Raw genomic sequence first — 27,479 nt, forward strand, 5'->3', positions numbered from 1 at the left:
CTAGTGGTTTGACTGTCGAAGATGATCCTCAACGGGTGGATTCTCAGGTCGCCAAATGGAAGCCATGCAGACGAAAGCAAGACTCGAAGTCGCCTGCAACGAATAAAGCAGACGACAACTGCCACTGCTTGCAAGATACAAGAATACGACGTCGTCCCCCAAATTCACGACGGATCAGCGAAAGCTGCAGAAAAAAAAGAAAAATACGCTGGCCAGCAGGGAGCGATAAGATAGAGGCCGGAGAAGAAGACATGGCTGGGGAGATTCTGAAGACTCCTGGAGGTGCACTTGCGCACGAAGCAGCAAACGCAGCAGAAGTGACGGAAAAGCACCATCAGCAAGTCCAAAAGACCGCTCACGGACAGGGGGGGAGGCTTAACAAATAAAAGAAAAACGCACTATCAAGTCCCCCTGCAGCGGCTTTCGAAGGCGGCACGCTGCTCTGGGTAGAATCATCATCCCGCTTACGGGCACGACCTATAATGCGTGCAGTCTTCTCAAACGAAGCAAAAGGTCAACGCAGCGGGCGACCGAACACACGACGCGATTGGCGGGTAACCCAGGGAGGAAGCGAAAACCCCGATTCAGCCGCCAAAAACCCGCGGGAATTAGCAATTGAGGTCAATAAATCGTGCGACGTAGTCGCGGCATGAAGCGCCGTACTCCTGCGGGTCGCGTTCGCGAACTTTTTTTGTTATTCCAGTGGCATTGTTTCAAGATACAGGCATCAGATAAGAGTGCGCGCCGTAGGCCGGGCTTTCGCGCCGTACTGAAGATAAGGCACAGCCGACTAGGCTGCGCCAGCATGAAGGTACGAATGCCGACGATCTATACACGGGCTCATGACACCGATCTACGAATAGAGTAGGCAGCGCGTCCCAGCACGTATGAGGTTGGCAGGGAATACACGCTTCCAGACAGCGATAAATATAACACAAAAATCTGGCAAGCTCGCTGGAAGCTTTTGGCTCCAAGCATGAGCCAGTAAAACGAGGTAAAAAATTGGGTCAATCAAAAGCGATTGGCCTTGAAATTAAAAAAAAAAACAGCGATCATAGCATAGCCTTCACTTTCGAAAGGTCAAACTAGGAACCACTAAAGGGCAACATATGGCGCGGCGCCCCCGAGATCCGCAACTTTTTGCCGCGAAATTCAAACGAAACTTGGATAAAATTAGGTTCGGGCGTCACGTTGCGCCTGATCGACGAAGGCTGTATTCAATACGCTGGCGCTAAACTGAATTAACCGGGCATTCTTCCAGGCGCCGCTTTAACTTGGTTCTATCGACAATCACGGCACTCGGGTAATAATTATTCAGCGGAAAAAAAAAAACAGCTATTACAGGGGCTGACTGAAACACGATTATGAAAGCGAAGGTCAGAGGTCACAAGCTATTAGACCGGGCAGAGGGAAACGTAGCTTGGTGCCAGGTCGCGTGTGCACGAGCCACGGGGCAGGTATCACAGCGCCCGATTTTTTTTTTTTTTTTGGCCGGGGGAACAGGCTGGAACAAGTCACCCGCCATCCGGTCGGGACTTCCCACCTCGAATAAAATCGGTGCAGACGACCATCGCTGGCAGGAGTACTACAAGCGGTGGGCGCGTTGTCTGCGCCCCCGGCTCGGCACATAGCCAGACCGAGAGCCCAACAGCCGGCGGCTACAGAACCGGGCAAAAAATCAAATATTCTCGATAATAAGGACCCCAGCCGAGGGAGCGATACCGAAAATCGACGCCCGAACGAGAGCAGCGCGGTAAATCACACCGTTCCGAAGACAGGACCCGCGGGATTCAACACACTGGCGCGGAGCACGAGGCGAATCGAACAGAAAACCCCGGGATCGCCCCTAAAGCGGCAGATGTTGCGGCTAGGCGGCCGAGGCGCTGGCCCTGGAAGCGCAAAGGATCGCGAAAAGCGCTGAAAGGACTGCGTACCGGGGGTGCTTCGCTGCTCGCCGCGGTCAGAAGGGAGGCGGGTCGCCGAGGAGAGAGCTCCGTCCAAGCCGGCAGCGATCGCACAGTGCCGCGGTCGGCGCTCTTGCCGCGTACGCAGACGAGCGCGCGCTCATGCCAGCCCGCGCTCGGACACGCTCAACGAGCAGCGCAGGCAAGGCGCGAGATCGCGAGAAACAAAAAAGAAAAAAGCACGGCGCACGAAACGGAACCAGTTACGAAGGAGAAGCGCGGGAGAGACAAATGAAATGCACTGCACTGCGCCAACTCAGTAACGTAGTGGGTTAGCAATCAGCCCCCCGGCAGGCTGGTTAGGCTCGTCTGGCGCGCGAAACGGTGTTGCCCAACAGACGAGACGTGCTTGCGTTTGCAAATGAGGAAGGAAGGGGGTTAAGCGAACTTTCCTATGCAGACAGCAAGCTAACTTTACCTGATCTTGGCGTCGGTCCCGCGCAGTTTCCGGGAAACAACGCAGGATTTTGGCTCTGCCGCCAACGCCGGGCTGCTCCCGCCGTCGTAGCGACGAAGCTCCCGTCGATGTCTACGGCGGAGGCCAGTCAGCTTCTCCGACGGTCGTGAATTCTGTCCCGCGGTCGCAACTGCACGCTGACCACACGTCGAGGCATGGTGATCCGAGGACACATCAAACGCCCGCGAAACGCCGCGCACCCACACCGCCTTTAGCGTACTTCGTGTCTGGCGCGAAACGCGAACGCGCGGTAGTCCCGTCTTGGCTCGACCGCTGGATTCCAGCGGGCGACGTGGTCTACGTGGCGTCGGACGAGCGGAAACGAAACTCTCGTCAAATTTGGCGAGTTTTGAAACGAGCAGTCTCGTCAAGCGTCTCGTCTAGTCTTGCATGGGCTCGTCGCAAGCGGCTACAATCCAACGACACATTTAAAATGGCGTCGCCCGTGCTGCGGTGCTCGCACGCGCGTACTAGCTGCTGAAAACACGAACGGAGCCGTTCGATCGCTGGCACGAATCCGGAGCGACTGTGATAAGAGGATAAGCTTGGTACGCAGTCAACATGGCTCATAAGGCAGCTGCGTATCTCAAAGCGCCGGCTTACAATGGCATCGGGCGGTATGTCTGCCAACTGCAGCGGCTCACGCTGACCTTCTGCAAGACGCACGGTGGAAGCCGCGGCATGCGCGAGTACATCGAGCGCGAGCTGGTAAACTTCGCGCGCGACAATCCGGGCATCGTGGTGTACCTGAAGCCGCGTCGGCACCGCGACCCGTACATCATCGCCGAGTACCTCAACGGCACGCGCGACATGATGCGGGTCACCCAAACGAGTGCCGATGTGCTGGTCAAGTGGATAGACCACTTTCGCACCCGATCCGGAGTTCCCATCGTGCGGACCATCAAGTACTGGCACACCGATCACCCAAGTATCCAAGGTTGGTACTACGCACGTGCCGCGTTGGGGAAAACAAATTTCAGACGCACACTGAAAGCTGCGCCCAACAGCTACTGTAATGTGCTGTATACCCACCAGTCGCCCGCAGAAGCTGCCGTACTTTGTCGAGCCTTTCTTCTTTGTCTACAGCTTATTAATCTAAATGTTCACGCAAACTCACCTGAATAATCTGCCGGCCAACTTGTGGGGCTATGTATGCAATTTTGACGCGATACGTTGGGCGAAAGTGCTAGTTTTCCACGGACGACCCTGTAATTTATCGATTCTGTTACTTCTACGTCTGCTGCCGCTTCGTTTCCACATGGATAATCAATCCCCTTACATATGCGGGTCTGCAACGCAGGCGCCTACGCTGTTAAAAATATGGCGCTGTTTACTTGGGTTAGGGCGGGCACAGAAGTAAATTAAATCTGGCGTGAGAGGGGGAAAAAATGTTTGTGTTACGGCCTTTCGTTAAAAGTTTTGCTAACGAGCTTAACTATTCGACTGCCCGGTAAGATGCAAAACATGTGCGCCGCTGCGCGAATGGTTGCGAGCATAGTTTCTTACTATTAACTAGAGAGAAAGCTTTCGGCACTGCACCTGTACCTCCATGGGCGCGCAAAGCATCATGGGGCGATGAGCTACTTGGTGCAGGACAGTAGGTTTTTTTCAGAAACACAGAGTGTTGTTACAGAAATGTCCCATTCCGTATACACGGCGCGCCCCGCGCGCAGACGACTTCGGCGTAAAAGTAGTGCGCAAAAACCATAGTAGCGAGAACGCAACAGCACACGACGCCAATAAAAGGTTTTGTTTTCCGAAATGCTGTGAAAAAACCTTTTAAATTGTTGAAGCGACATTTTTTTTTCAAAAACATGTTTCTTTTTGAAAGTGCACCTGTTAAATTAAGCACGAAATATTGCCTTTTGTGGTCTGCAGTGCTTGGAGAGCAAGCCATCGCTTATTTTGGGCAAACTTTGCATTTACATGCTTTTCTGCTCGTTCGTTGCAATTTATAGACAGGATATTGAATATTAGGACATTCTTGATTATCGAACGTTTGTTTTTTTCATTATTTTTTGCCCAAAAGTTGTAGTTCTCCAGTCGGTAGCTCTCCGCCCCATGATGCTTAGAGCACCCATGGTGGTACAGGTGGTCTCGAGGAAGCTCCATGCAAGCTCCCATAGGCGGGCGCCATCTTTCCCTCTATGGTTGCAAGGAGCCGATATTTTTAGCATATGACCAAAACGGCCACAACTAAAAACCTTTGCAGCGAGAGCTTAGTATCTTACGGTTTATGTGGAATCTCCTGGTGCAAAACTTCTGTGAAGCCGGTCTATGCCGCACATTTGTATGATGTCGCCTGTCATATGACCAATGATGTCACAGCGCGGAGGATCACATGCGTAGCAAGGCAGAAGTTTGGACTAGTTGATGAATATTAATAGTGAAAAACAGTGCAGACTAGACAGAACACAGGAGAAAGAAGATGCCACACGCGCTGTGGTGTCTTCCTTATCTTGTGTGCTGTGTCTAGTTAGCGCTGTTTTTCACCATGAATCACAAATGTAACAGGTGGTAGCTGTTGCGGAGGCGCAACAGCTGCCGCTCCATATTTCTCGGCCGCTAATGCTGATCCGCCTGCTGTCAAGTGCTAACAGATAAAGTTTGCGCTCGAAACAATACTCTACAAGAACGTCGTAAATGCCTGCAGGAGGAGGCAGAAGCTGCCTCCCAGTAGCCCGTCAATCAGCAAACCACTCGTTAGCAACACTGCGCCACTTCGGATAAAGCAATGAACGAGTTTGAACAGGAGATACGAGGCATTCCATTTGGCTGCTATCTAAACCATAAACGACAGCTCTTAGAGCTGCCAAGAGCTGTTGCTTATGGAGCTGCCACTCGCTGACCAGAATTGTGCTTAGCCAACCTTTTTCAAGGCTATCACTTGCACGCTAATGTACTTGCGAAGGCTTCTGAAACACACCTGTAGAAGTGTTCCTTGTGTATTATGCAGCTTATATAGCTGAGTTCGAAACAATGAACAGATGGCAGCAAATTATCCATGTTGTCACTATGTCTGCTATTAAAGGGACAATGAGCAAAACTCCATCCATTAATTGTTTTTAGTAAAAATTGATTCTCTGGCTCGCTCTGGCTATGTTGACGTTTAGGCGGCTGCAAAAGATGTGTTTATGGCTGAGAAATTTGAACTCTAAAAGTTCCCGTCACTCGATTCAAACTCATGATGTCTAAAATGAGAAGGACTGGTTGCCACTGTTTTAAAGCGAATGGCAATATAGTCCTGCCGGAGTGATCCACGCCAGAAATCTGTTTACGCATGCACTTGAATCGGCATATGCTGTGACACCTGTATTTCGTGTTCTTGTGTTGTATAATTTATACAGCACAATCCCCGTTTTCAATCAGAGTGGTCTCTTAAAGGTGCGCCAAAGAGGAATATGAACTCGCGTTTTACTGCGGGAACCCAATCTACATGCTCCGAGCATTCTTAAAAACTTCGAATTATTGTCCTGTGGGGCTGATTTCCCTAATCTAAATCGGATTAAACGTCTCCGCTCCCACATTTTTTTTTTTAACTCAATACTGAAGGTTGAAGGAGTCAGCCAACGCGTGGAGTGCTTTTCAGCCAGTCCTGTGGCAGCTTGCCGCTCTGCCATTGGTGGAGTGATACGTAAACCAAAGAGTCCATGCGTATTGTTATTTCCTAGGGCCTAATTTGTGGCTATACTGTCTGGGACTAAAACTATTTATTCACAGAAACCTAAAAAACAAAACCGAAAGCGAAGCCGCCACGGGACTGGCTGAAAGGTGCACCACACATTGGTTGACTCTTCCTACCTTCCGCATTGAGTTCAAAAAAGGTGGGAGCCAGGACGTTTAATCAGATTTAAATTTGGGAAATTGGCCGTACAGGACAATAATTTGAAGATTCTAAAAATGCTCCGAACATATAGATCGAGTTCCCACGGTAAAAAGACAGGTACAGATTCCTCTTTAGTGCACCTTTAATGATTAGAATGTGGTGCGCTATCAATACAGTTTAAGTTTGTCCTCATTGTCAAGTTTCCTTGCTGAGTTGACTTGTAAGTAGAGGCAACTGGTGAAATACCCTCCTTAATCTTGCAGCTGCTCAGTATGAATAAACTGCAGTGCACAGAATGAGACAAGTTCTGGAAAAAGTTTTTTCATTCCTGGTTAGCAGTACACGTCAAATATTGGTGCTCATTTCAATGTCTGCATTGCTCGGGAAGTAGAAATAAGTTTCACAACGAGCCGACGAGTTTTTTACATGTGTCGAGTTTTTTATCATTCACTGATCCTTTTATGCGCCCTTAATAGGCAAGGCACGAATTGTTAGAGCAGTGTTTTCAAGCATACTTTCTTCAAGAGCCGGGATTGTGAAGCGAATGTGGTCATTCTAGTACGACGTCAGGTTTAATAGATGGCACCTTGCGGGAGGTGAGCTCCGCAGCCATTGTGTTACATGCCAGAATTGAGCATGACATTACTTTAGGCATTTGTATCTCAGTGATAATGGCCCTTTGACAAAGGATCATGTAGATTATTTTGTAGTGTTTCCAGTGCAGGCCTTTTCCCTTTTATGTCTGCTTATTTCATGAGCATAACCTTCCCCTTCATTCTTCCACGTATTTTTTTATATTGTAGGCTTTTGGACGCCCTTCACAAACCGGCCGACAGAGCACAACCTCATCAAGTTTCCAAATGAGGAGCTCAGCAGGTACAAGCAGGTGTACCCAACGGCAACTCAAGAGCTCCAGGCATTGGCTGCTGCCAGCAGTACAGAGAATGCTGAAAAAAAGGAGGAGTGATAGACTGCTAGCAATGTGTAGTATACAAATAAACACCACCTTTGGCATTCACCTGCCTGTGGAGTGTCCATAGACACACACAGCCATTTGAGGTTTTCGAGCACCAAATCTAAAGATGCTTTGTTCACCTAGCACTTTGTACTGTAGATTACAGCATTTTTGAAGCTGGTCAAAACTCGAGCAGTGCTAAAAACGCTTTCATGCTTGGTGAAATGCGAAACGGCCACGTTCAAAACACGGAGTGTTGCACCTTTCTTTTTTTATGTAAGGTACCATCTTTGCCAAAAGCAACCCAGCTGCATGATTGCTTCTCACACTCATAGTGGAGCCGTTTCGTCTTCCCTAAAGACCGAACCACCTTGTAAGGTGAGGACAGTGGCTCTCCTTTACTTACAGATTTAGAGCTTGAGGAGTAGCATCACTCTAAACACATACGCCAATACGGGAATAAAAAGGGTGTAAGCAGTCTGCTATATATAGTCCGTTTTATGAAAGGGAAGTGCGCTATAGGACAGCTAGCTCTCTTTTAAGGTGATAGCCTTTAATGGCCCAAACTCGCCGTTACATCGCCACCTAGGTCATGTGACCTTGTGATGTCACGTGATCTATAATTTGGGTAAAAATTGCTCAAGAACGAGGAAACTGCTTTCACCTTCCCACATTTAAGAGATTTCCAAGTTCCTCCAATGAACTTTTTTACTCCATTCTGTTCAGAGTGATAGATGCTTCACTATATGACTCGACTCGGAAGCAAACCATGTGGCCTGGTTACTTTTTGCAAAGACAGCACATGCTGCAAATGGCATGATCCACGCATTGTGCCCCCTTTTTTTTTTCTTCTTGTCTTCTACGCTCTTTTACTTCTTTTCGTTTCACCCCGCACTCTCTTAGTCTTTATTCTTTCACTCCGGGCTATTTCCATCTTTATTTCTTTTACTTCAGAGGCTGTACCAGTACACTTTTTTCTTTCCTGTCCACAGTACTTGTGTTTGCCTTTTTTAGCTGCTGATGGAAGCACCAAAAGAAAATTAACACCAATGCCAGCAACAGCGACTTCTGTTCTTCCGTAGAGGTCAAGTTGAATTTGGAGTTTTCAAGGGACAACTATGCCAAATATACAGGTCGGAGCAGTTGGCTTGAGTGATATGAGAAAGAGCAGTTTATTAGCATGCATTTGGCATTTACTCGCCAAGTGAGAAGCATTTTTTTTTCCCTGAAGTTGTTTTCATCTAGACAAACAACCCCTTTAAGCCCTTTGCAAGTTGGAACCTAGATTAAAAAAAAAATATAGTTCCTAAAATGTGAAGAGTGTTTCCCTTCAAATTGCTGTAGCTGTTCCTTGTTCAGTATCCTAATGCGAATGCAGTTGTGGCAATCAAAGGGGAGTACTTGCAGCATACTGCGCTAATGCCAGTAGCTTTCATTTTTGTGTGCAAGGGAATGTCAGATCTGCACATTATGCAACCTGCACTTCAAAATACATTTCAAGGAGCCAGGCCAAAGGGTCACAAGGCCTCCTGCAAGATCGCCCACTGCAAAAGCTGGCCCTCCCATGCAGCGATACAGCCCGAAATGTAGCGTATTGCTATAACATCACCAAGTGATGAAATTATATCAAGTTGTTATTGATCAAATGCGCACATTGTATGCGAGCACAATTTCATATTTTACAACTGAAGAATCGGCTTATAATTTCATGGTATTTAATCATGACATTTCTTTCTCAATTTATTTTTTCACTCTGCAATGTAGCGGCTAGAAGCAATGCTGCAAGGTTGAGGCTTGTATTTTTTTTTTTCATTACCTTGGTATAACAGGGCCAGTGTGTGTGTCATTTTGGGCTCTATTTGCATAATGGTGCTACAAATCTTTATAGCAAAGCTCATTAATTTCACTTTTTTTTTTGTCCTTTGCTGGCATCAATATGACAAATTTGTTTGCTTTGATTCGAAGCCATTGTAACAGAATACTTAAGCCATTTTTAGTGCTAAAACTTTTGCTCTGTATCTTCATTGCCTGGGCATTACGGCGTTGGTGTGTGGGCTGTTTCGAGCTTTATTTGAATAATATTGCAGCTAAGCTTCTTTGCGGTACAGCATACTGAAGGTAAGTCAGCCAGTTCTTCCTCCCCTGTGCTGGAATCAAATCATTTGCTTCAAAACCATTCTAAAAGAATAAATTTCGTAAATTGTGGGTTCTAACGTTTCCAAGCACCATAGGGGCTACAAGGAACACTATAGTGGAGGGCTCTGGATTAATCTAGAGCACCTGGGGTTCTTTAATGTGCACTTACATTACACAGCACAAGGGCGTTTTTGCATTTCACTTCCACTGAAATACGGCTGCCACGGCCTTATAATCGGCAGTCAAATGCCAAAGCCCCTCAGTCACCATGGTGGCCCGGTAATACTTGGGCCACTTTCACCTTGAGTGAAGAATCTTTTTTCGCTCGCTTATAAATGCATGCAGTCTGCATGTCAAGTACTGCTCTTTTTCAGTGACCCTTGCTGCATGCCAATTGTTTGCACCCATCATTCCCCAAGCTATATGAACTGGTCTGCTAGTTGATTACGCGTGCCTATTTTACAACAGTGCACACAAATGAACAGGGACGCACAGAAAAGACACCACAAAGCGTTTGACACCGCTAAAGGACTGCACCAGTGCTTTGTGGTGTCTTTTCTGTCCGTCCCTGTTCATTTTTGTGCACTGTGGTAACATAGACGTTAAAAATAGCCTTGTGCAAATAGTGTTTTTTTTTTGTTTCAAAGCAAATAATAATTTTCTTCAAAAAGTTTTGAATACTTCTGGCAGACAAAACATGTTGAATCGCACCAAATCATGTATTTTACGACCACACATGGACAGTACATGAAAACGAGAGAATGCATTAACGCTTTATCCCGCTCACTGAAGCTGTGTTCGCTTTCTGCAAAAATGGCTATGAGAAATTGGGGCAGCCGGCTTACATGCGGTGCCAACATATCTATGTGGATCCTCCAAAATTGCTATTGCACCATTGCGCAGCTGCTGCTTTTGCACGGTAACTCCATGACACCTGATAGACATACACAACACGCGCGCCCAGTGCCACCCCGTGTCAGTTGTCGGAAAAGGGCACCTATCTCCATGTGTTTCATGCTAGCTCCCTTTCGTGCTCAAGCTGTCGCGCTTTTTAGCGAATTTCAAGTGGAGAAGAGTGGCTGCGGAAGTCAAAGAAGCCATGCGTCGTCGGATTAGAGATTTGGCATAGCGCAACCCGCTTCCGCAGGGAGCCACTGCGCATGCACAGATCTCCCTGAGGGCGCCAAGTGCTGGCCAGCTATTCGCATGCCTGCCCCGTCGGCACCAATCAACTCGTGTACACTGGCGGCGTGCGGAAGCAGGTCGCAGTCTTGTTACGGCGCATGCGCATCGCGGGTAGTGCGGCCGTACAGACACCTGGCAATTACAGATCCTGGCACCGCACTTCCGCCTGCTCACGTCTGGCACCGCGAGCATTCTCAGACAAACTCCGGCACATGGGCAGGCACGCGGCATGGAGTTGGGGCTTTGGAGGCGTGCGGACCGCGGTGCCATCCTGGAGGAGGTACACTGAAGCGAAACCAGACGCAGAAAGAGTTCCTGAAATGTTCCCGAGGGAGTTCCTGAACACTTCCGAGATTTTGGATACCAAATAATCGGATCGAATCGACTACTGAGTATTTTACTATTCGAACGAATATTCAAAATTATCGAATATTCGCACATGCATAATTAAAACAGGAAGCAGGTGTTGCCGGTATGTACAATATGTCTCTTTATTTCCTCCAAAAAAAGCATCCTCTGAGAAGGCAGTTCTATGTACAAGATATATGTATATATATCTTCAGTTTCCAAGGCAAAAATTTTTCCCCATTTGCCTCTCTCAGGTCGGAGCTGGCAAAAATAACCTTTGATGGCAAGAGCAACAGTTCCTCTTGTGCCCCCATGTAGCACCAAAATAAATTCCTGCGCTTACGTTTCAACAGCAGAATTTGCATGTGCACTAAATGCAAGACCAGTTCCTATTGCACTGCTGGCAAGCTGACTCAGTCTAAAGAAAGGGAAAGGGTCAGAAGACATGCAAAAAACAGCACTGTTTGTAGCAGAGTTCAAACACAAATGCGCACAGTACCGATGTAAATTGAAATGCAAATATGTTGATGCATATGTGAAATTCATTTCTGAATCACCCTGCCTATAAAAGACCGCTTAGAACAGGCCTTAACATAATTAAATCCAACTGGAATCTGAAAGGCTTCAAATGATTCCAAGTTGGCCACAACTGCATACTGGCCATTTCCAAATGGTCCCTTTTAATTGAGATGGCATTCACTACGTGTGACGCTGGCATAATTTGGGCTCATATGCTAGGCTGTGTTTGAGGGATCACCAGGTTGTAAGTTGCCTTATATGGCAGATAAATCATGATCTATCGAAACTATACAAAACAAGTACGATGCAAGGGTGTTGTTCAGCATAAAATGGCTGTCTTGTGCATACTGAAAAGCCACAGCAAAGATTGACCTGTGGCTTGATACAAATAAGATTCAGCAATGCCTTGTGCCTATGCTGGCACCTTGTCGTCTATCTTTTCACATTCGCAACATTTTCGCTTCATAGATTTATGCCAATGATATAGATTGATACCACCGCAGTGTGCATAGCCTGTGTGGTTACCATGATGTCTGTATTCCTCGCTGATTTGTTGCTGCTCGTAAGATGGAGGTAATTTTGAGAAAAGTACCCAATCTAGCTAAATTATGGCTTATAACAGAGGGTCTTGGTTTTTCCTGTCACAGCCAATGGGTAGCATTTTGAAAGATTGAGTGTTAGGAAATGACTGCTACAAATGTTGGATATACTGCTATCTTCTGTCACTCTGTCAAGAATTCCGTCGCTCCTTGGCAGGTAAAACGTAAAGTCCACAGTTCTAAACAAAGCAAGACATGATATAGTACTTCAGAACTTGGAATGTTTATGATACACATAGCAGTCTTAGTTAATCATCTAACAAATGTGCTTTTCTTCATTTTCTACCCATCTACACTTCACTTTATGCCAGTGTTGCACAAATAGGTAATGGCAGTTCACACAGTTGACACAAAACAAATGTTAATTTCGTGGCAAATGTCTTGCAGTATATGTGCAGGCATTTGTGAGAAAACTCAGAGGAACAGCCTCTGGTATTCATTCCTACCCTTGCCTACAGCTGAGAATTTAAATCAAACTCAGCTGTAGATGGTTCGCTCACAGAAAGACTTGCAAATGGGAGAAGTAGATTCTTTACGGGGTCAGGACTTGTAAACGGGGAAAAGTAAATGCTTTACAGGGTCATAGGAACACCTTGTTCAAAAGCAGCTTGCCACTCAGCTGCAACAAATGGGAGTCACTTCTTCTAGCGAGTCTCCCAACAAAACTGAAACCTTTGGTGACCTTTTCGTGCACAAGTTCAGCACAGAGACACTACATCCGGCTGTAACAAAGCTGAGCGTGTGGATAAAACGGAGCATATCCCTTCCTTTGAGGACCTTCAGAAATGTGTCATTTAATAAATGCAATCGCTGCTGTCAGTGACCACAATTATGTGTATCTAATTAAGCAAAACGGAAGGATTGCGTCAGCCTAGCCTGCTAACACTGTACAGTCAAGCAAGCTGCAAAGCCATTCAAGGAATGCAAATCAGTAGGTTGCCATCGCAAGCATGTACAGAGTCGATCACACTTGTCTAGAGCGGTCGAGAGGTGCCGTCCAGGGGAAGTAAGGCGACATTCTAAAGCAGGTATTGACTTTCTCTGACAATGTTTGCGCTGGAGAGCAGCCGAGTAGACATGTGAACCGCAGAGGCATCAGCACCTTAACGTTAGCAAAGCAGTTGCGAAAAGATTTCACTTCATTTGCTCCGCAGCACACCGCCCGAGCGCTCTAGACAAGTTTGATCGACTCTGTACAGCTTTCATCCATAAAGTATCCAGACTGATTTCATAGCTCCACCTGAGGAAAAAAAGACAAGATCTGGCAGAACATGGAGGTAAAGCAGTACGTCAAGGCTCATCAGTCTCATTAAGGGTATGTGGCTTTGACTCGTGAACCCCCCATTGCAGACTTGGACAAGCCAGGCTCGTCATAAGCAGGCTGTCAATTCTGGCTCATGAAGAGTCCAGCTTGCAATGTGTTTTCTGGTCATTTGTGTCTGGTTTAAGTAAGTAGAGCTTGTCTAGAGTACTTTTTTTGGTTTGCCAAAAGACAGCAGCATAGGCTATATGATCATTTTGGCACCCTTTTCGGAAACAAAAAAATATGTCTCTCAGGGGATTAAGAGTGCTGTTAGGAAAAAAAGAGCCTTCCTTGCATGGCTATCCTTCCTTGCATCAGTTTAGAAAAGGAAATGGAAATTTAATTTGAACAGCACTTTGAGATAAAGCTCTGCGTGAATGTGGCCAGCAAATCCAGGGACATTGTATCTCTTGCATAAGCTTTAAGATACTGAGGCTTTGTCAGCAAATGAAAATTTAAAGCCCAAATAAAGAGCAACAGGTTGCCAGAATTGTGGTCCTCTAAGTAGCAGCAAACAAATGTTCAAAATCAGTCTTGTGCAGCTATCTGCTGGGTGCCCGGAGGAGCACTTGGAGGCTAGGTGTACTGATCACATAAGGGGCTCTTTAAATCATGACAGGAAGCAGGCACGTAGCCAGAAATTTTTTCGGGACGGGCCCGAGGCAGTTGTATAGGGCAAACACGGGGGGGGGGGGGGGGGGCATGCTTAACAAGAACACTGCTGGGGGAGGGGTCTTAGTCTGTACAATGTTCCTTTTGCGATACAGTCTGTAATTATGACATACCAGCACACCAAAATTACTATGCAGTGAACAAAACAGTAGCAGTAAATGCGACTGATTAAAGAACACGGCAACAACACTTTGTTCTCGGTAATGAGCAAAAAACAAAACAATCGCAACAAGCCAACATTGGTGCACAAACAACGCTCCAACAAAACCAGTGCTGTCATGTTTTGAGAAGGCAAAATCTAGCTCTAAGTTCTCACTGCTACGACTATGTGTCTTTACAGGAAGTCTCTTTGAGAGGGAACAGGCCTGCGTGAATTGAGGGGGGAACTATACACAATGCGCCCCACATATTGGTGAGGTGTGATCACATACCACACTGAGCATTTATGTGTGCTTGCAGTGGGCATTCGGTTTACATGTTAGTAATGAGTATGGCATGTGCAGTTGGGACCACAGGTGAAAATGAGCACAACAAGCAGTACACAGGAGTCCGTGTGGTACTCTGTTCGCACGTCAAAAGTGGCTAAGGTGGCATGTCATCCACACCCTCTGCTTGCACAAAACTTGGCACGTCAGCTGTTCTCACAAACAGGTAACGAATAACACAAGGCTGATTTGTACACACCACCGAGAGGACAAACCAACGCTTCATTTGCATCATGCTTCGAACATTTGTGCGATGTTCATGCATCACATCTTGCCTCTCACACTACATGCAACACAACGTATTGCATCGCAAACAACCTATGAGAAGCACAGCATGTCTATCACAAGCATGGTTCACATATGCGGCACACAGTCATGACATGGGAATGTCATGACCTTCATCAGCTAGGCAAACCAAGCCAAATGATAAGGAAGTGCCTCGTGACAACCAGTCAATATGCTTCACATGTCACGGGTTGGCCACATGTGACACATCTGTCATATGCTGCTGCTACAACCAAGCGTGTTTCATTCACCACATGTGAAACATGCTGGCAACAGATGTGTAACATACATCTCACTCGTTCCAAGTGTTTCATGGTCGTGCTCTTTAATTCAAGTGTTTCTCCCCTCCTGAAACCAAATCCTTTGAAACGACAAGTGAGATGATGGTTCATATTAGCTTAATCATGATTGATGGAAGCATCATGCTTAATAAACAGTCTAGCAGACATGCTGAAAACAAGCCAAACAACCCAGCACAATTGAGCACATTTAGAACTAACAAGACAAGCCTTCAAATACATTTCTTGTTTAACGTCTACATAAATGATGGAGTGTGCCATGCCTAATATACACAACTGCATCTAAGCACTCCTTCGTGCACTACTATGAACAATGGTGACGCAAAGTGCCACCTAGAGTACACACAAACAAGCACACAGAAATGTTGTAATAGAAGAGTGGTTACAAAATTGATCAATACATGGCATCACAGGCATCATGTATGTTTCCAAACCAGCCACACAGCTTTTCATGCACAAAACTGTTTGTTTTTTCACACAAGGTTCAAACTATGATATTGAGATGCTATCACTGAATGGCTTGGAGACAACGGTGTCTTAATGTGTGCTGAGCACAGGTGAGAATGTTTGTCGATGAGCAAGCACACCTATCCATGTCTCGATATGTAGGCAAACACGAGACATGGCAATGTACAGTTTGAGCATCGCACAGCTCTGGAAGCAGTTTCTTTGCGCCATTTTTTGGCACACAATTTTTTTTCTTACACTTCCATCAAAACATTGGCGAGAAGCTTTCACAAAGTTAATCACTACAAAGTCTATCAAACAAAACAATCAAGTTTGCAAAGATGTGGATCACAATGCATTCAATGCACCTTATCTACAACAGTATTCTCACAAAAGTGCAAGCATAACACCACTGAAAGAGCAATTAACAATAAACATGACAGCCTTAAGTAAAGGTGAAGACAGTGTCACAAATTACACAACAATGTTATCACATGTAACGCATTAGCTAAACATTTTGCCAGCATACACACAAACAAGTGGTTTCATTTCAAGTGACAGTGGCATTAACACAGCAGAACAATTCTGCCATGCTTTACATTACGTGGCACGTATCAAATTGTAGTTAGTGCTAGGAAAGTGCAACGGAGTTGCACAGTTACAGTATTGAATCATATGTCAGTGTGTCAGCATTCCTGGCTAATCGTGCTATAGCTCATTTTTCAGGTAATGTAAGACATGGAAAATACCAGTGCAGGTTCTATAGCCACTTTACCTACCCTGGCTCACTAATGGTAAAAAAAACCATAGTGCTAATTATAGTGTAATATCTAAGAAATCATAGGGTGCTCAAAACATGAATGATTATGTGCTACAGTATGTATGCAGCAATCACTCACCTCTTTGCTAAAACCATTGGTTTCTGTTGTATTCTTCCATGGCTTTTGTAAGCTGCTCCTCCAGGTTCTGTTAAGCATTGCAAAAGTGTGTTGCCTGAAGTTATCACAATTCGAACTCTTTGTTCTGAAACGAATAACGTTGACTGCTATAAAAAGAGTGCCTACTCTTAATAACCAGAGCTTGAAGGATGTGCCATATCATTTCTTATCATTATTTTAAGAAAAGAGTAGCGAACAGTAAGAATAAAAACTGAAAAATAAAAAATTGCCAAAAAAATTCCTTTAAACCTAGTTAACAAAAAAATCTGAAAGCGTTTGAACTACACCTTAGAGAGTTGGTATCAATGTGTGTACTGTATTGGTACAGCCCTTCATTTTCACATTATATGGCCAGTAAAGCTTGAATTACTACAATTAAGCAGTCCCTGCCATGTTTTCTAGGCTTTGAGAGGCATAATTAGTAGCTTGGAGCCATATAGCTTACGGACCATTTTGACGCCGTTTCTGGTCAGAAGAATTAGCCACTAAGAGGTCAACGACAAGCTTTGTAATGAGCCAAACTCTGCTTTTTCTGTTTGAACACATACAAGGAATGCTGAACTGCTCAGATTGGTAAAGAGCTCCCCACCAATTTTGATGAATTGTTTTGCATCGAAGGAAAAATTTCATTTCTGCTGACTAATTTAAACTGAATGAAGAACTGCACAAGCTCAATTGCAAGCTTTGATGCTTTTGGACCAACACTGTCAAATAGAACAAATTTTACAAATAAAAGAATTTTTTCTTTCTTTCTTCATAAAGCAAGTAGATGGTTGCATTTACCATGTAAAAATTTTCCATCAAATGCCACATACTTGCAAAGGGCCAATGATTCAAGCAGGAGTACTTGCATCTGAGAGCATTAACGTTCCAATAGTCTACACATGATACTAATGCAGGAAAAATGTTGCTTCAGCTGGCTTTCAGACCATAAACTAAATTGAGCAAGCCTGAAGTGAAAGGGGAAAAATGAACAGAAATGTTAGTGACAAAAAATATCCCATTACTGGTGCACAGATGATCAAGAAGTGCAAAAATAACAGTAAAAAGTTTAAAAACTGTGATTTCCAATACACAACAGGAGCGGGTGTTTCTTCATTTTATATCTTTACAAACTCATCAAATTTTAAAGTGACAAGAAAATATCTGACCATTGTTATTAAGTAAAATTTGCCATGTGACGATGACAAGTTTCTGCAGAAATGCAATCTCATGGAAGGAGCCATTATATCAAATGAAAGACCCCATTTTCTTTTCCATTCAAATGCAAAGAAGCTCACTAACGATTTTCAATTTATCAACATTTACAATTGGTGCAATGAATTTTGCTGCACTTGACACTATAAATTAACAACTCCAATCAAAAGCATGAGTTAAGTTTTTGGCTAGGCCCTTATGTTCCTTCACAAAAACACAGGTGACAAAAAGACACTGCACTAACGGATTTGCCATTTTGAAGAGAGACGTAATGCCTCGCCCAAAATCATTGTTTCACCAGCAGCTCTAATATACTGCTAATATAAAGTCATTCAATGTGTACCTTGCCACGTGAAAGAGTTTCTGCATTTGAACAGTATAGCCACTAGGGCTAGCAATAACTGTGAATACACACACAGAGTCTCAGAGTCTTAAAAGAAAACAAGGTATCAGTGATTGAAAGGTGTTAGCTATGCTCATAACAGGAGCACCAAATTCTCAGGTGGAGATATTCTCTTTTTTTTATATTAACAATGTACACGGCCTTAGAAGCAACAAAACTGAGAAAATATGTCCCAGTGCGCTTTAAATAATTTATTAGAGAAGTGCTTTTTGCCAAGAGTTTTAGTTTTGGTTACAGTGGGCTGTGATGATGTTAATGCAAAGACAAACAACCAAAAAACGTGTGCACACAGAACAGCGACACACTGTCCGGATTATCATCTGCACAAATGACTTGTGGCTGTTTGCGCACAGTTAAATCTTAAAGGATTGTAGACACTAAGTTCTTTCTTGCGTGTTTTCTTGCAAATAATATGTTAGACACTAACATACATGAATCACCACGTGATATTTGCCCATGACCACTGAATAACTTAAAATTAAATTTCTTCTCTCATGCTGTTTTGGTTTCAGTTTCATCAACCAAACGGTGGCTGGATATGTAGTTGACCTTTAGGTCACATAAGGCACGAAAAAAAATGGCAATTACAACTGCTGATATGTTATTTGCCATCACTTCAGTACTTGAAGGAGGCTGGTTTAAGTGTTGTAGTGAATTAAAACTAAGTATCAGCATTTATATTGCAGATTTTTTTCATGCCTCACGTGACCTAAACACCAACTACATATCACAGCCATTGTTCGGCTGATGAAACCGGAACAGCATGAGAGAAGAAATTTAGTTATAAGTTATTTAGCGGCCATAGGAGAATACGATGCGGTGATCCATGTATTCCAATGAATAATTCATCACATTAAAGAAGAAAACACACAACTAAAATTGTCTATAGTTCTTTGATAACTAAAATCAGAGAAGACAGAAAACTTGTTTGAATTACATGATGGCTGAATCAGGCGAAGCCTTTTCAATACATCTGATGCTGGCGGGCCAAAGCAAGATTCAAATGAACTAAGCTCAAATTAACAAGAGTCCACTGTATCTTCTTCTGACATAACCTCAGAAAAAATTGAAGCCAAAACTCTAAAAGAGTGCTGTAAATACTGTTGTCAAAATACTTCAGTATTTAGAGGACAGCCGTGCATATGTTCCTAAATTCTATCATTCCTAAGACCCTGCACACCAACATCAGTGAAGAAAACGAAAACCCGAGAGTTATCTTTGTGTCCCAACTTCTCTAATGCATTGCACAGGGTGCGAGAGACTCCAGACGAAGTCTGGTGTGTGATGGGATGATGTGGTGGTGACCCTTGAAAGAAGGTATACACGGGTTTTGCCACACAGGTTGTGACTTTTCAGGTGCTGCTGCTCACTTTGGAGACACGACAAACACAACAACACAACACTGGCGGAACGCTCTGGCCGCCTGAAATGTGATTACTTGATGTGATGGCCCACAAACACAGCAATGAAGTGATGAGATGGATGTGGTGACATGGAAGTGCACAATCCGGTGGGTTTTTTGCTCGTTGAGTCACTTCACGCTGTCCGCAGCACAAAAATATAAAACTTGCTGCCATGTGTGATGCCATAACATCATGTGTCATGTTACAAGTTTGACAGGTGTAGAAGTCTCGGCGGCATCAGAAAAGCAGATACGCACACGTCGATGGTGACTTGAAGAGAATCATGGCAAATCTGTCTGCCATTGTTCATCCGCGCCAACAATTAGGTTGTTCAGAAGACTGTCATTTATCACTGAACTGCACATTAACAAAGACCAAACTTACACACAACGGTTGACGCCTATGTCGGCAACACACTGCTTCAAGTACTACCGATACATTTTCACTATTACAAGAGAAAGGCTACAGTGCAGAGATGAAACGTGCACAGAAAGAACAACACACCTTATATATGTACGTAGTACTTAATGCAGGGGGCACTTTCTAGGAACCTGACAGTGGAGATAAAAACTTGACGAAGTGTTTTAGAACAAAACTTTAAATAAAATATGCGCAACATAGCAACGGCAATATCAGCTGATAATGACAGTATCTCAAGCACTATGGAACTTAGGAACTTAATAGTATGTCAGAGACTGCAACAAAGGCAAACATAACGAGACAACAAACTATCAAATAGTTCATGTTAACAGGAGTGCTGTCTGTAGATATCACATCAGGGCACATAACTTTATCCTTTTACCAATAAAGCAGGTTCTTCAGATGGTGAGTAGATTTCAGGGGCTGGCAACAATGCAGACAGTTTGCTCACAATAACAGGTCTGTTAAGATGTGCTGCTTGCAGGTTAAGATATTTGCACGTTGAATGCAAATGTGTAATGTTAAAGCATAAGCCAATCTCTATTAAATTTAGGGCACATCGTACCAAGACTAAGCAGATAGCAGAGCGCAGGCACCTATGTGACTGCCAATTAAGTAGTCACTCAGATAACCAAATCATGACTACTGCTCATTTTCACTGTTCCTGAAGAGGCCAAACAAACAATGCATTCACATGACTGCAACCGCTTTCCACAAAATAAAACTAAAAAGCACACCTTTTCCAAGCGCTAAACTGCCATCACTATATTCTCAAAAATTCTAGTTAAACTTCTTAATACTACTAATGAATCACAGCAGCAAGCCTCAAAGCTAAGCTCTGGAACCGATACCTCTCGCTCCCCCAAAATTCAAACTAAGGCCAGCAGCTGCCACCTCATGAAGCACAAAATAAATGTAAACAAAATGTACAAATTTATAATAAGACAAGTCAGATTTCAAAAGCTAAATTTCATTATCTGACAATGTCGCTGTGATAATGAACTAACGAGAAACGAAAATGCAGGCCAACGCTAGCCATCACAACAATCCAACATGCTTTATTTTTTAAGTTACCTGATGATTGTCTCATGACTGTTTCCATGTTGTATGTACAGGTATCAGCAATATAAACGATAATTAACACTGATTTATTTCCACTTTTATTCATTTATGATCAATTATGTGATTTTTTTTTTCATTTTTGTACTTAAACTGAAATTCATTAAACAGATCATGCATGCATGAAAACTACTTAAACAGAAAATAAAAGTATGCTTCTCATTCATGCTTTGCGAATAATTGTTGCCTTCATGGTTACGAAAAGTTCCTTTTCATATCGTTTCAACCTGTATAGGCATATGCATGCCCAACAAGTAAGTAGTTATCGTCAAGACACTAACTAAAAATGCCATTCTGTGGCTCAAGTGACCATTCAACACTACATTGTGACCTGCAATGGCCATCAAGCATTAATTTTTTTTAGTGCTCATTTTTCGACAAATTTTTTCAAAATAAAAATGTCATCTTCCTTCTCGCATTCCCTTTTTCATTCTGCCTTCCACACCAATCAACCTCTGCATTTCATGCCCTCTGTACACTTCAGCCAAAACTGCCACCAATGACACTGGCTAGCTTTTAAAGTCTACACAGAAACCTGTCAAACTAACAAGTTTGCAGCGACATATGGTTGTGAGTGGATTCACGGTCACTGAGATCCCTATTCTGCTGCCCAAGAAGTACCAGTCTTTGCAATACTATGATGATGAACGGCACAAGCAATTTCTGCCTTCACTGAAAACACATGCCAACACTGTAGGGCGCATCATATATGATGTAGCAAACTCTCCGCATTGTGGCCGCAAGTGCTTTTGTGATCTTTGGGATCCCTGCTTTGATGTGTGAGAAGTTCCGCCCAGCTCTTCAACCTGAGCCCCTGAGACATGACATCCAATATCATACAAGCAACCTCCAGGCTCAAACCTCGCCCATGCCCATCTCATGCCACAGGGTCATCATGCATGTCCTCATCGGCACCGCAAACAATGGTGGACGAACTTGTGGCGCCCGACACGTGGCGCGGACTGGGGTCGCCGTGGAATGTAACGCTTACGACCGGCAAGCTCACTTTCCGGCGAGCGCCATGAGTCCGCGCCGCGGCTGCTGACAGGCTCCCTGAGCGCTGCCTCGCCTTCTTCTGCTTCTTCTTGCCATTGCCGGGACCCCCCGCGCGGTTCACGGCACTGCCGCCATTGAGCGCCACAGCGAGGGTGAGTGGCTCGAGCTCGTGGCTTTCGCTGTGCACGATGGCGGCGGGACAGCTGGCACTCGATGTGGAGAGGGTGGACTCGGAGAGGGCGTACACGGTCTTGTCGACGGGCGCCGGTGCGCTCTCGCAGCACTGCAGGCTGGGGTAGTCGAGCTGCAGCCGGCCGTGCTGGGGGCCGGCAATGCTGAGCAGTGACTGGAAGAAGAAGGTGGCATACACCCACGAGACGCCAGTGACGAGCATGAGAAAGGTCCCCACTTGCAGGTAGGCCAGCACGAAGGAAGGAAACATGAGTGCCCCGGCCAGGAAGCTGGTGAGCGCCGCCATGGTGACGGGGCTGCCGACGCGTGACAGCGACTGAATCACCGAGGACTCGCGGTCCTGCTATGGGAAATCAATCATGGAAACAAAGTAAGAGTCAAAATGAGGAGTCAAAACCACTAAGACTTGATGGAACAGAGCATTAGGCATGAAATGCTATCATTTCACAGATTTTGACAAGTAAACAAATTTATGTATGGGGGCATTGTTGTATGTAGAATGTTTCTGAAACCTTCCTTCCACACTTGCAGAAGGCCTAACTGTGCTAGTCCAAGTGCCTCTATTGCCCAACAATGCCCCTCATGTGACTAAATAGCCACCCCCAGGTGGCCTAAAGTGCTACAATGCAACACTGAAGCAATCGATAACGAGACACTACATACAAATTCTGATTTCCAACTGAAATTTTAATCGAAAAAACAACGCCTTGTATGCTGTTTCTAGAGCAAATATACAAAAAGCAAAGGATGACATTTGATGCATTACATCGTCAAAAACTACGACTCTGCTTTTGGCAAGGAACCTGAGGACAAGCTATAGTCGGGTAGAACTCAAGTCTACAGTGAGGCTCCGTCCACATTCAGAACTGCTCAACCGAATTCCTCTGTGACAAAAAGATCGCCGTTAAAGCTTTTCTTGTTACCTAACGAAGAAGCTAATCAAGAGATAAAATTCTAAGTTCAAGAATTTTTTATTCCTCTGGCTTTTTTTGATACAGTCAGACATTAAAAAGCTGATTTTGTTCTCCGTTGTGATTTGTCAGTGGAGTAATACAGGATGCCATGTACCATGGCCCATTGTTACCAACTGCCATTTTGTTTCAGTTGTAAAGTACTCTATCACAACAATCAAGCAGCCTAGATATCTGCACTGCATCCACAATCTCTCTCACTACACGGTCAGGGTGCTTGCTGACCACAGCTGTGGAAGCAGTGGAAATATCTAGGCTGTTTAATTACTGTGTTAGCTTGCCTTCAGTTTCTTTGATAAAAGCGGAGTTGTGACTTTTTACCATGTAACGCACCGAATGTCATCCTTTGGTTATTGTATAGTTTCTTCAGATTCAGTACACAAGCGATAGTTGTTTTGAATAAAATTTCAGTTAGAACTTAGCACTAGTGCACCTTGCCTCTGCAGTGGCTGTCTCAGAGTACAGTAATCCCTCATTATAACGAATTCAGCGGGATGGCGAAAAAATTCGTTATAAGCGGTAACTCGATATAAGCGACCACCCGAGAAAATCTAAAGCAGTCGAGCATTAATTGCGCCGCAATGGCGAAGAAATCACAATACAATATATTCAGTGAAGCGTGCAACCCCTGCTCTAATCTGACCAAGCATTGCACGAGGTGTGTAGCTATGAAGTTTGCAATTAAGTTTTTGGCGAGTTTTTTGGCGCACTGTTGTCGACGACACTGCTAATTCTACGGTTCAAGTGTCGGTGTTCGCGCAGCATCGCATCCGCGCCGTTGACAGATGTCTGGGAACAAAATTCAATGGCCCTACCACGCATTTAGACCATTTGTCTGGCCGGATGGCGCGAATCGAGCATGACCGGCTCGAGAAAATCGTCGGGGAAACACCGTGGTTGCGTTGACCCGCCATGTTGACAGCCTGACTCGCCACTGGCGATGCTTGGATTTTTCGTGTTTTCGGGAAGTTATCGGTCGATTATAAATTGCATTGTGAAAAGTGCAACAAAGCTAGGGGCGGTCGTTTACTGCGATACAGGCCGATTATGACGAGCGGCAAGCAAATTTCTAGACCGGCTTCCCCAAAGTCGTCTTCCCGATTTGTTAACGTAGCTCCTCGCTTAGAGCACGTTAATGGGCGTGCGACCAGGCAGCAGCTCAACAACACCGTTGTTCGCATATGCAAGCGCAACCTGCGGGTTGCCTTCTCGTTTGAAGCGAACACTCTCAGGAATGACGTTGTTTGCGTGCTTTCGGGAGTTTCGTCTGCTTTGGCCGATGTGAAACGGTTGGGCTTAGTGATGACTACGGCAGCCAGGGCAGTTCGTTGCCGAAAGCTCACCTCGCTCGCGACTCGCAAGCGTGAATGGGCTCATCATGAGCGGAGGGACACTTCTTTAGTGCTTTTTGGCACGTTTCAGCGCCAGAAATGTTCTTTAGTGCGATAAAATTTTGCTCACCGAGCGCACCCCATGGAATGCTACGCCGCAAGTCTGCTTGCGGTCTTTTGGCCACTTTTCGGAATCCAAGAGACCGCGGTTTTCTGGCATCGCAAAGCGTCATGAAAATTTTATTTTCGTTTGGATTCTCTCACAGGGAATACCAGTGATGCGGTTGTGACTGATTCGGGCACACTTCCGTTCACATCCGCTTTAAACAGATGAGAGCATTTGGCACTTGCTTCGTACTCATTACTAGGCAGGTCATCGGTCGTAGGTTTGGTACCTTTGTGGCCTGTTCTGTGCCTGCATGAGACTAATTCGTAGGCGGTATTAATTTGACACTGCATGCTCAAACGAGTCGCCGCCGCGGGGGGCGATTCCTCCACTCGTCACTTCGCTTTAAGCGGGTCAAGCTCTTCGTGCGCTTCGAGTAATGCAGCTTAAAATGCATGCATTTGGATTGGGACCGGAAGAAATTTCGAATCAAGCAATATTTCGAGTAAAGCGATTTCGTTATAACGAGGGATTACTGTACTTTAGTCACGAATCAACAGCTAGCTCGCACCCTCACCCAGATGGCTGTTTTGCAGATCTACTGCACCAACAGGTGGCAATGCTAAAACAACGAACACCTCTGGGTGTAAACAGCAGAATGGAGAATTCCTTATATTTGGTGGACGACATGTTTATATACAGATACATACAGTGCCTCCCATACATAACACGCAAAGCTGAACGAAATTAGAGCAGAACTTAGTCTAACCATTTTCGCATTAAGGTTACACTGTGGTCCCCAGGAGCCACATCAAGCTAGTGTACTGTCCAAAAGAAGCTGGATGCATTCAAAAGCTCAGCCACGTTTTGATACAGCCATGGAGGCTCTGAAGGAAGCATAGCAAGGATATAATTTACGATATTTACACAATTGTAAGTCGACCTATTTTTTCAAATTTGAAAATCCGAAGTGGGGGTGTCTACTTACAATCGAAACAAAAACATCGCACTATAAGTAAAGGCAAGACAAACGAGATATCAGGCATGCTACAGCATGGTTGCATTTTCTCTGCGTGGCTCCGTAACATCGCTCTTGGTACTGGCCTTGAGCAGCTGCTATGTCAACACGCAGAACTGGCTTACCCTCTCCACGTGCATTGGCGGTGGCCGATGGCGGCTATCGACAAGCAGCAAACTGGCGCCCCACACGTGGCTGCTGACTGTGGTTGCTGATAAGCCGGGGCATCCCGATAACGCAATCGCATTCTATGGGAAGCTCAAGCATCCAACAAGTTTTCTTTTTACTTTCAAATGCGTGCTCAGCGATCAAGGGAGCGCTGATAGTTCATGGAAGGGCTGCTGTTCCAATTGAGGCGGCACCCCCACTCAGAACGGCAGCGGTGCCGGGGAGTGTCGGTAGCCGATGGAAGAGCCGACGCCATTCAGGCATAGTTTCTCTTTGGCTCTGACACATTTGCCTACTGCCGGCCGCGTTTCACAAGTTTTTAATGTAGTGCTTCGTCAGTCATCATTTGTGCTCCAGGTCCGGCAAGCGACCAGCGCTCGTTTACAGCTACATTCAAGATGGCTGCCATCTTTTATGCCAAAGAAACGAACAGATGTCTGCCGGCCGGCCCGCAATTTCGACGTTCGCAACAGGTGATACAGGTGTGGCAGCTGAAGCGAGGAACATTTTCAGCTGTTCCACGCGATGCCGTGATGTGGCTGTTTGCGAAGTGTGGGATTTCACTGGACGACGACATTAGAACGACGTGCTGTGGACGCAGCAGCGATCACGACGGCAGTGCTATAGTGAGGACGATGGCGCAAGTGTGAACGAGTAGTCCAGTGACTAATACATTTTCGTTTTGGAATGTGCCCACAGGCACGCCCGCGCGCAGCAGCCGAAAGCGGCTGGCGATAAACGGCGGCCGGTTGGATAATGCTATCGTGTTCAACTATTCAAGGCCAACCTTAAAAAACCTCGGAAGTTTTTTTTACTTTTCGGAAATGTGATTTGGGGGGGGGGGGGGAGTCGACTTACAATTGTGTAAATATGTAAATATGGTAGGTAGTTTCTTCTCTCTAGAAGCAGATGCGATTAAGCTTCCAATTCCAACATTTTGAACTTGCTCTCGCTTTGAGAACCGAAGTAGATTGGCCATTTCTTCGGTGGGTGCAGAAGATGCTCACCTGTGATGATAGGCGGTAGGGCCACGCCGTAGTGTATTGTGTAGTCGACTGCTAAGCCGATGGCCACCGACACTGTGATGCTCTCGAGAACGTTAAGTCGCCACCCCATTGAGCACCAGCGCACCCACGGTGGTGGCAGATGATGCACGCAATGGTGATGATAGCGTAAATGCTCACAAGCAGGTTCAGCGTGGTCACCAGCAGTGCCAGAAATGACACGCCCACTGCCACACCCATGGCAACTAGAGTGCCATCAGCGAGACTGCTCTGCAGGTCGTAAAACTCGAGATCGCTGATGAACCAGCCATTGCGGAGCCAGGTGGAGCAGTCTTCATCTCATCTTCGATCCAGTGTTCTACGCGGTTCCAGAAGGTGTCCATGTCATGGTGTGAGTGTGAGTAAGAGTAGACGCTGTCATACTCAAGGACGATCGCTCGAACCGTGCCGTTGCGTAGGAAGCGTGGCCCCGCCATACGGGGACGAAGTAGTAACCAGGGGACTGGTGCAGACTGGCAATGGCCCTTCGCAGGCAGAGGTTGAAGACGTCCCTCGGGTATGGAAAATGGGATGATTCGCAGCAAGGAAGGCGGTTGGCCTGCATTTAGAAATTTGCATATGTCGGAAAACATGCACACCATGATTTGAGAGGTCCGAGTTGGAAAAAGTGAGCTCAATTTTTTTTGCAGTGCAGTGCTTACAACATTGTTTATTCTGCGCACTTCATTTTATT

General features: G+C 45.4%; 3 protein-coding genes across 7 annotated transcripts in view; 1 reads left to right on the plus strand and 2 right to left on the minus strand.

Moving 5' to 3' along the window:
* Positions 1–2,800, minus strand: part of LOC144104063 (uncharacterized) — a 49,606-nt gene extending 46,806 nt beyond the window's left edge. The window contains exon 1 of one of the 5 annotated variants that reach the window (XM_077636853.1): positions 2,383–2,800. The gene's annotated coding sequence lies outside the window, so the exon portion shown is untranslated. Of the gene's footprint in view, positions 1–1,934; positions 2,100–2,382 lie in introns of those variants that run through there. The other 4 variants (XM_077636851.1, XM_077636850.1, XM_077636852.1 and 1 more) reach the window with 4 other exon arrangements.
* A 48-nt stretch (positions 2,801–2,848) lies between these two features.
* Positions 2,849–7,265, plus strand: mRpL43 (mitochondrial ribosomal protein L43). Its single transcript, XM_077636854.1, has 2 exons — positions 2,849–3,358; positions 7,051–7,265. The coding sequence occupies exons 1-2, from the start codon at positions 2,983–2,985 to the stop codon at positions 7,212–7,214; spliced, it is 540 nt and encodes a 179-aa protein (XP_077492980.1). The 5' UTR covers positions 2,849–2,982; the 3' UTR covers positions 7,215–7,265.
* A 14,437-nt stretch (positions 7,266–21,702) lies between these two features.
* Positions 21,703–27,479, minus strand: part of disp (RND transporter family member dispatched) — a 102,711-nt gene continuing 96,934 nt past the window's right edge. The window contains 7 exon segments of the mRNA XM_077636859.1: positions 21,703–22,491; positions 26,750–26,767; positions 26,769–26,858; positions 26,860–26,886; positions 26,888–27,063; positions 27,066–27,227; positions 27,230–27,344. Of these exon segments, the coding sequence (XP_077492985.1) occupies positions 21,838–22,491; positions 26,750–26,767; positions 26,769–26,858; positions 26,860–26,886; positions 26,888–27,063; positions 27,066–27,227; positions 27,230–27,344 (1,242 nt within the window). The 3' untranslated portion in view covers positions 21,703–21,837.

Source organism: Amblyomma americanum, chromosome 9, assembly GCF_052857255.1.
Source record: "Amblyomma americanum isolate KBUSLIRL-KWMA chromosome 9, ASM5285725v1, whole genome shotgun sequence".
NCBI classification, from domain to species: Eukaryota; Metazoa; Arthropoda; class Arachnida; order Ixodida; family Ixodidae; genus Amblyomma; species Amblyomma americanum.